Source organism: Pygocentrus nattereri, chromosome 15 (assembly GCF_015220715.1).
Source record: "Pygocentrus nattereri isolate fPygNat1 chromosome 15, fPygNat1.pri, whole genome shotgun sequence".
In the NCBI taxonomy this organism is placed as follows: Eukaryota; Metazoa; Chordata; class Actinopteri; order Characiformes; family Serrasalmidae; genus Pygocentrus; species Pygocentrus nattereri.
Genome location: NC_051225.1, coordinates 35,159,405 through 35,168,799, shown reverse-complemented (window position 1 = coordinate 35,168,799; position 9,395 = coordinate 35,159,405). Strand labels below are relative to the sequence as shown.

The 9,395-nt window shown below is 41.9% G+C and overlaps 1 protein-coding gene across 1 annotated transcript in view; it reads right to left on the bottom strand.

The window, feature by feature from the left end:
* Positions 1-290: 290 nt before the first annotated feature.
* chsy1 (chondroitin sulfate synthase 1) overlaps positions 291-9,395 on the bottom strand; it is an 87,127-nt gene continuing 78,022 nt past the window's right edge. Inside the window, exon 3 of the mRNA XM_017699555.2 lies at positions 291-3,125. Within this exon, the coding sequence (XP_017555044.1) occupies positions 1,530-3,125 (1,596 nt within the window). The 3' untranslated portion in view covers positions 291-1,529. The remainder of the gene's footprint in view (positions 3,126-9,395) is intronic.

Below are 9,395 nucleotides of genomic sequence, written 5' to 3'. Positions count from 1 at the left end.
TAATTGCTTGCTGGAATGTGAACCAGTTACTGCTGCCCACTGACCGTCTATTGAAAAACGCCCCTTGTTGGCTATCCCTTAAAAACTGTAAGTCTTGTGATACAATTTAATTAGGGCTCTAATTGTTGTTTAACGTATCGAGGACCACTCTGTCTCTCTCACTCCATCCACTGAACAGCTTGTCTTCTGAGCCTCTTGTTGACTGGCTTGTACTGAATTAATTAGGGTATTAAGTGTGGGTGATTTAAAATGTACACTCTGAACAAAATGACAACAGAAAAGTAACAAACTTTTTTTTTTTCTATTTATTAATTAAATATATAACCTTTACCCAGTTGGATGGGAGCTAACAGAAAACAGAAGTACAAAAAAAAGCTCCAGACAGAGTGTGAGTGTGTGTATAACATTGTGGGAGAGCGGTCCACAAGTCCAAAAGGCGAGGTGGTGGGCATCATTCCCCTCTCCATGGCTCGGTCAAGAAGGAATGATTGATCGGTTTCCAGCAGAGCGTACTACATAATCAAAGAAAATCAATTAAGGAGTAAAATAAAATAAAAGCTGTGCAGGTGAGAAAATTCTCGGTGACTAATTCTACGTGTCTATTTAATGTGTTTTCGGAGAGATGTATAAAATTCGACACTCTGTTCCGCCGTCCTAGAGTTCTAGAGGCTCTACCGCCTGCATACACACACACACACATAAAACCCACACACATGCATACGCACCCACGCACACAATACCTACAGCAACTGTGCAAAAAAGTCTTTGGTAACCAAATTAATTGGAGAAAGAGAGAAAAAAAAACAAAAAAGGAACAAAACTCTGTGACTGAGATGGTTGTACAATCACTAATATACATAACCTCAGTCAGATATCGTACAAGACTGCATTCAATAAATTAGACAGCGGGAATGAGTTGGAAAGGTCAAGATCCAGCAGTTCTGTTCACGTAAGTCAAAAACAAATTTCATGAGAAGAAAAAACAAAACAAAACAAAAAAAACAAACAAACAATCAAAACAGTGTCATTACAGATCTTAAGACAGAAATCAACTGAAATGAAGACATGATTTATGGCCCTTAACCGCAATCATTAAGTTTGTTGGTTTTTCGAAAGATGTGTTGCTTGTACATGTGGCTTCCTGTAAACATTCACAAATAAGAATACATTGAACTTTTCCCCCAGCACCACATTTGCACGTCTGTAACTTGACACCTCATCAAATTAAGTCCCTCTACACCACACTGTGCCTGGTGCACACATCACCAAGGTACACTTCGAGTCCTCACACGAGGTGCCATAAATACAATGCTTATTATTCGATGTGTGAAAAAGAAAATGTCCAAAGACTTCAGGACCTTTTCGAAAAGATCTGAAGATTTACGTTCTTTGCTGTTTTTTGAATACTTTATAAAAATGAGTTATTTCAAAATATATCCACAGAAGTCTTTTCTATGAAAAAATAAATTAGGTAGTTGAAAACACCATAAAGAGGAAGACAGGCAGGAGTAGGTCCATGCTTGCAGGGCCTATGCTGTCCTCATTGATCCATTATTAGAACTAGAGATCCTCCGGAAGCCATGGTCGTTCTTCTCCAGCCACAGCTCAGCCAGCTGCTGTGTGGAACCATGGGACGAGGCTTTGGAACCCAGGCACATCTTGTACTGTTTGGGATCTAGGTTGGGGTCACATATGACAGGGTGATGAACATGCACTATGCCAGTGTCTGTGCTCCTGAACAACTTAATCCCTGACTGGATGAATTTGTTAAAGAGGTCCACGTCTTCCAGCCCCCAACCTTGGATGGAGACATCAAAGCCACCGGCTTTGACCAGGTCTCCTTTGTAGACGCACACAATGCCGAAGCCATAGTGTCTCCATAAGCCTGTCTTGGACGTGAAAACGTAGTGGTTGTTGCTTGGTACCTTTCCTGCGTAGACAACCTTTGGGTCATACTGGCTAAAGATGATGGGGAAGTATGTCTGTTGCCCTAATATGGTGTTCCCACGACATCGCTTCAGGAAATCAGCTGTAAACAGTAAGTCCACGTCACAGTAGAAGAGCAAGGAATCATTGGTGAAGTGGGCTGAGCCGACCTCCAGGGCCAGGGCGCGGGAGAATGGACCCGAAACTGATTTGATCTCCATGTCTGCTTTGGGGTACTTCAAACGGTACTCCCTCATCAGCTCAATCTGCTTAATGCGCTCTGTGTTGTTGTCGGTGTTGAAGAGAAGAATCAGCAGCTTGACGTTCTGGTTGGGGATAAGACAGATCTTCTCAAAGTTGGTCATGAAGCGAACAAAGATCTCGTAACGTCCCGCCAGCGGCACGAGGATGTTGATCTTCTTCTCTTTGGGTTCGTGCTGCTCTGCGCCGGAGCCGCTAAGTTTGAACGGCACAAACATCTTAAGAGAGCTGGAGAGAAAAGAGAGCGAGTCCGAGTCCTGGTTGATCCTAGCGGCCAGCACTCGAGCGTCCATTTCCTCCTCCTCCAGGAACTGGATCTTACTGAAAGTCTGCTGAAGGTAAGCGTGCCTCCTCACAGGTACAGTCATGGTCTTGCCCTTGTGCTTCTTGTATAGCAGCAACAGGTCAAGCACGTATTCAGCGCCGTACATAGGGTTGACCCTCCGGTAGCCGTACTGAATCTCTTTGAAGTCGATGACCCTCCCTCGTGTCTTAGCGTTGACGTTAATCATCTCCATAACCTGCATAATGATGTCATCTAGTGCCAGCTTCTGTGAGGAATCGATGCCACGGCGTGGAGGTTGCCCGTCCAAGGCGGAGAAAATGTACTTCCCTGTAAGGAACTCCCACTCCAGCACCTCCTCCCGCTGGTGAGGATGGAACCGCATGAAGGAGGGAGGCATGCCGAGCTGCAGGTCCTCTTTGTGCACCTCCGTGTTGCCGTAGCGACTCATCTGCACAATCTCCCGGTGAAGCTGAATGGTGCGGTGGCGAAGCTCTGCGATTTTGCGGCTCAGCATGTAGCTGTGTAGCCGGTACTGATAAGGCGGGTTCTTGTTGGGATGGAGCGTGATGGCCCTGTGAATCTTGCTGTTGTGGAGGTCTCTGATGTAGCCCTTCTTGTTTGGCTCATAGTTTTCATAGAACAGCTGCTGCATCTGAAAAAGGAAGGGAGAAAGATGTTATGAATTCTGTGATCTAAATTTCAGTTTTCAGCATCATTTTCAAGCATCATATACGCTAACGTTTAAAAGTTCACTGGTGTCAGTAATGTAAAACTGAGCCGTGTAAAAATGATCAGAACATCCAAATTATTCACAGGTTTCAGATAATAAGCAGCTAGAAAGTGCCTGTTAGACGTATCAAGAACGAAATGGTGATCTAATCAAAAAGGGAGTACGATTATCAATATCTAAACAACAAACAACTAGATTAATATCTTAAAGTTTTGGTTAACAGTTTGCATATTTAAATTAACACTGCATGTGCATAAAATAAAAACGTCAATATAGAAGAGATCATAAACTTTTGAATGGGAGTGGATAACCAGTAAGAAATATTATACATATCAAATGTGTTCCAATCAAAAACAGTGTCAACAGACAATGAAATGAACTACAGGAGGGTTGGAATGTGGTCATAAGATCAATTACAGAGGAAAATGAGCTGATGAAATTGATATTCCTCTCATCACAGCTCGAGTCCACAACAGAGTCTGGAACAAACATAAATCTTCAAGGCTGAAGTGTCAGCACAGTTACGGGCATGAACTGCCAACATTCAGTGCTAAATAAGATGGGCCACGGGAAGGCTGTATTGGTTTTCACAAAACTGTACAGATGATAAATTTAATACAAAATTGTTTTATTAAATCCAATTTTTTTTGCCCGACTCCCCCTGACTGAAGAACTTCCAACTGCTTTTCTCCTGGAGAGCACAGCCCAGCACAATTAGCAGAGGAAGGTGAAATTTGGAAGTGCTGTTTAAAGTCTACTGTTTACGGTATTATAAAACCAACGTGGTCATGTATAAAATAATTAGAATAATTTATAGGTTTTAGATCATTAGATCCATTAGTAGGACACTAGAAAGCAGTATATGAACATTAAGCAATGTCAGACATATTAAGAATGATTTGATGATTCAAAGATAACTGCAGAACATTGAAAATGAAAAAACATGAAACGAGCAGATAACATTTTATGTAAATATATAATAGAACATAATGATCATTCTAATATCATACATGCTGCAAATACTAAGCAAAATACCTCAAATCTACAGAAGCCTCTTTGTAAATTCTCTGTAAAACTTAACATAAAATAACAAAAATGTTAATATGGCAAATGATTATAACCTGAATGATCAAATCAGAATTTTTAGACACATCAAACGTTATAATAACTAGAAAATATACCATCATCTCACCGAAACAAAATCTATCAAAAACAGTATCAGCAGACACTGAAATGAACGACAGAACATTTCTGTAAAGTAAAAGTTAGCTGGTAGCTGAACGTTCTTTCCTAACAACTATGTAAGAAGCTTTTCAAATCTAATGAGAACAATTTCGAGGAGGTGCATGTGTTGTCTTCAGCCTGGAAAGACCATAATCTTCAGAAACAGGAGGGCTGGAGTGTGGTCGCAGGATCAATTATGGAGGAAAATGAGCTGATGAAATTGATATTTCACTCATTACAACTCGCGTCCACAACAGAGTCTGGAACAAACATAAATCTTCAAGGCTGAAAGGTCAGCAGAGTCATGGGCATGGACGGCCAATTTTCAGTGCTAAATAAGCTGGGCCACGTGAAGGCAGTATTTGTTTTCACAAAACTGTACTGATGATTAATTTAATTTTTCTGACTCCCCCTGACCGAACACCAGCTTCCAACTGCTTTTTCTTGGAGAGGGTAGTCCAGCACAATCAGCAGAGGAGGGTGAAAACAGGACTCCAGCAGCGCTCCTAAAAACGTGGGCTGTTGGCTTTAGTTGAGAGGGATGAGGCTGTGAGGGGGGGGGGGGGGGGCAAGGAGAGAAAGCAAGGTCAGGATGACCTGAGAAAGCCCTCCTCCAGCTGGGAGGCAGCAGCACCAGCAGGGATGTTCCTAACTAACAACTGAGCCCCTTTTCATTAGTAAACCCTCTAATTAGCCAACTGCTGGTTCCTTTCCGTAATTAGTACTTCATGACTCATTATAACAATTCTCTCACGGACAAAGACCTGGTCAGCCTGTTCATTACAGGTTAGATATAATGAATGTTGAGTACATGTGCGGTTCAACTGAAAGGTGTTGCCAGATGTGCAGGTAAAAAGAGGAGGCAGGGAAGCTGAGGCCTTTTCTTAGGTACAGCGTTCAACAAACTGACGAGCTCAATTCAGACAGGCGTTCTTTATCGCGCTCCACTTCCCTCTTATATAAAAGTTATAAAAAACGGTTAAATGTTTACCTTTCGCCTGCAATGCTTAAGCACCATTCACTTCAAGTGCAAAACCCAGAGGTCGACGGAACTGTTATGTTATGAAAACGTTTATATGCAGACCTTCGCATAGCAGACAAGTCTTTGCGATGGAGGATGCCAGAGGAGTGAACTAAAGGTACCCGTGAATAAAAGGGGCGCGAATTCACAAGCACTGCGATAGCAACGTCCCTGAGCTTGAAAAAATACATTACGGCAAGACAAAAGCACTTGAAGCCTACAGATAAGACAGTGTAATCCACTCGGGGGAAAGGATAGCATTAGACTGCTTTTTGTCAGGCCACTTCACATTTCCATTACAACCCAGTGAGACAAAGTCGGACGCTGCTGCCAAAATAATCACAGCAAAGTAAAGCCAATCGATCGCATTTCTCTACAACCCTTAAAAGACGTTTAAGTGTAAGCCTACTGCATATACCTGTGGACACTTGGCTACACCAACAACCTGATAAGAAGTCTCATCGTTTGAACTTCTACTCTAGAAGACGTCCATTTCGGGATTCAGCAGCGATGAGGGGGAGTGCAATTCAATCATCTGGGTACCTTTCAGCGGTATAGTTGTGAAAAGGCACTTTTTGTAAATGGGACATTGACAATCAATAATATCCAAACTCTTCAAGCTGACGTGGTTTAGGTATGATAATGACCTAGTTGTAATGACGCTAATGGACTCGCTCTACTGCAGATTGTATTTAAATAACAGGGTTTCAGTGGCCAGTGTTCACTCAAACTGTGATACACGAAGACTAAAAGCATAGCTAAACTGCTAAAACGTCAAAGTGCTCTGTGTTTAACGAGGAAAGACATAAAACTTGTGTTAAAATTTAAAATGAAGGTGTATTTTCTTCATACTGACAGCACTGTTATAAAAAGCTTATGGTAATATCACGCTAATGCACTAAAATAACACCACCCCCTTTGTTTTTTAACTATGTTAACACATTTTCCTAATCTGAGCCTTCAGACTACAGACAAGACCAGCTGCAGCACCCTGTAGCACTCTCAGTAAAGTATGGCTTTTAAAAGGCCTTTAAAGCTATAACAGACTACGCTGGACAGTGATCGCAGGAGAACTATGAATTAACAAGCAGCAAACTAACAAAAGCAACAGTTAAGCCGAGCTTCAACCCTCAAGAGACTATATGAAGCAGTATGAGCCAAAGCAAGAGGCTTCAATCACCAAGGAGGTGAAACCACTGACTAGAACATGTAGCCACTGTTGCTCTCACTGGATGTTGGTTATGAAAGTAGAGCACATTCACTCTTACATGATCATATTCAGCTTCATGTGATCTTACATTCGCACAATGAAAATAACGTAACAAATAAACAAAATTGGACAGCCGAACGCACTTGGAGTAAAGTGCCAACCTCCAGATCTGTTGCATCAGCTAACACACGCCTGTGCTGACTAGCATCGCGTTGAGTGATGGGGGGAGAAGGAGGGGCCACCCTACCCACCCAGAGAGAGCGAGGCCAACTGTGCTCTTTTTGACTCCTGGCTACGGGCGGCTGTAGCATCACCAGGGATTGAACTCGCGATCTCCTGATGACAGAGCCAACGATTGGACAGTTGCGCCACTCGGGAGCTGCTTTAAATCTTTTTTTAGGGTCATTTTAAGAAAATTGTGTGCAATTAACTAAACAGCTGGTACCGCTTTACAATAAGATTACACACAAATGGTTTAAAAATAGTTTATTAATGGCTAATGAGGTTAAACATCTTTATACACGCAACACTGACCTGATGCTTGCCAATTAGTGAGCTCACATTCATCTATCCCGTTACACCTCAGATCTCTTACTGGTTACTTATTTTACTTTAAGTTCTCAAGCTTATTAAAGATTTTTAAGGTGTTTATGACCTAAATAATAAACAATAATGAACACATTTTAAGCCATTCAAACCCTTCAAAAGGGTAGTATTATCCTAACCCTTTAACGTTCTGCTTAACCATTTGGTAGAGAACATTTTGAGTCACTATATATGCCACAAAGTGCCATCTTGACCGTTCGGTAGACGTGAATATTTTTACTATTATAATAAAACATAATAATAAAAAATAGAACACCACCAAATTGTTTTGATTATTGCCCCAAAAAATTAAATACAAAAAAAAAAAATATTGTCTTTGTGAGGGCATTAAAGAGTTAAAGAGGTAGCAAACAAACTAAGATTAACTGCATTTATTTTAATCAGTTAACAGCCCTTTAATCTGCTTATCAGTTCCCCATAGGACTGATATGAAAGCATGTCACTGGTGCTCCAAGAAAGGCAGAAGGGTAAATACTGTTTAGGTACGTTTACTAGAAGTTTCCATGAGTCTCTTACAACCAAAACATCATCAGTTCTCACACGATCAAAGGTTTTTAAATCAGAGTGGAAAACCAGCACAACATTCTAAACCACGGGTGTCAGGGTCCAATCCTAGTGGGCCAAAAGACTGTGGACTTCAGCACAATGCCTTATTAAACACACCTGATTCAACTCATCAGCTAATTAGTAAGGTCTTCATGAACTGAATTCATTGTGTTAGATGAGTGTAAACGCTGATCTCTGCAGCCCAGAAGGTCCCCAGTTTGACATGTCTGTTCTAAACAGAAGATGATAACGAGATCCGAGCGGCACCGAGGCACCGAGCACGCTTCTGACTGGGAGACTGTGGCTTGTGGTTTGCAATGAACTTACATACCTATAGGCTTAGATACAATAAACAATATCCAATAACTACTCATTTAATTAGAAAAAGTCAACTTTTTTATATTGTGCCTCGTCTCAAAGCCTTTAAAAGACACAGTTCACGAAACACTGCACTTCTTACTACATGCAGCATCTTGTTCAGGTTTTGTAGATTTAGTTCTGATAATCAAAGCATCCAAACCAGCAGGACCCGTGATCAAGTGCCAGACTAAGCTTATTTCCTTCTTTCTTTCTTTACTGGAAAATGCTTCAAAAGAACCCACAAAATATAAATACTTTAAAGAAGCCACTACTCCAGTCATTATTAGGCATAATTTAATCAGTGAGTATTTTGGAATTAGTTTCCTATGCAGGCTATAATTTTCCCTCTCGGTCTTTCTGTGTGCTGTTTCTTTTACCCCAGGATTTCAGTGTGCGCACACACACACACACACACACACACACACACACACACACACACACACACACACGCGTGTGTACACATGCCCACAATAAATAAGTGCCCAGTGACAGGCTGTGCTGAGTCAACGGTGAGCCTACAGCTCCACTGCATTGCCATCTATCAACCAGAAGGCGCGGCTCACAGGGCCGTGGAACAAACGACACTTATTATCCGCCACACAGAGTGCCTCGCCACAGTGCTGCCAGTCATGCAAATCTAATTTAAAAATGCCATTAGAGCCTTTTAATTGGCTTCACCGCGGCGTAATGGCCCTTATGTACAGTATGCCCCCTGATGCCTGATGCTAAGGCCTGTTTTCCCTGCTAAGACGCTGGCCTCAAACAAAATGAGTGTAACAGGGCAGCCTGGCAGCTAGAGGCAGCTTTCGTAAAACTACAATAGTGAAGGGTCACCCCAGGAGGCCTGCAGTAGAAGGTTTTAGCCAGTCTTGGCTGCAAAAAGACCAACAAAGTCAAACTTGTACTGTGTTTCGGTGTGTGGGCGATTCTTAGCAAGGTTTTCTTAAGAAACAGAAGTGGTGACAGGTTTTCTGAGAACTATCAGGAAAAAAACACAAGTTTTACCTAGCCTCACCCTTCCGAATTACATCTGCTAGTTAGGTCTCTCCCATTATACAATGCTACCATGGTGAGAAGGTAAAGGATAACACATGATCTCTTTAAGTCAGGTGAAGTACCACTGCATCTTCTCAATCTGCTGCTAGCACATCACTGGACAGCTCAACACGCTTGCAGGAGAACACTACCTTCAAATTCTGTTAGTGAAGAGACAAGCTCCATGCTG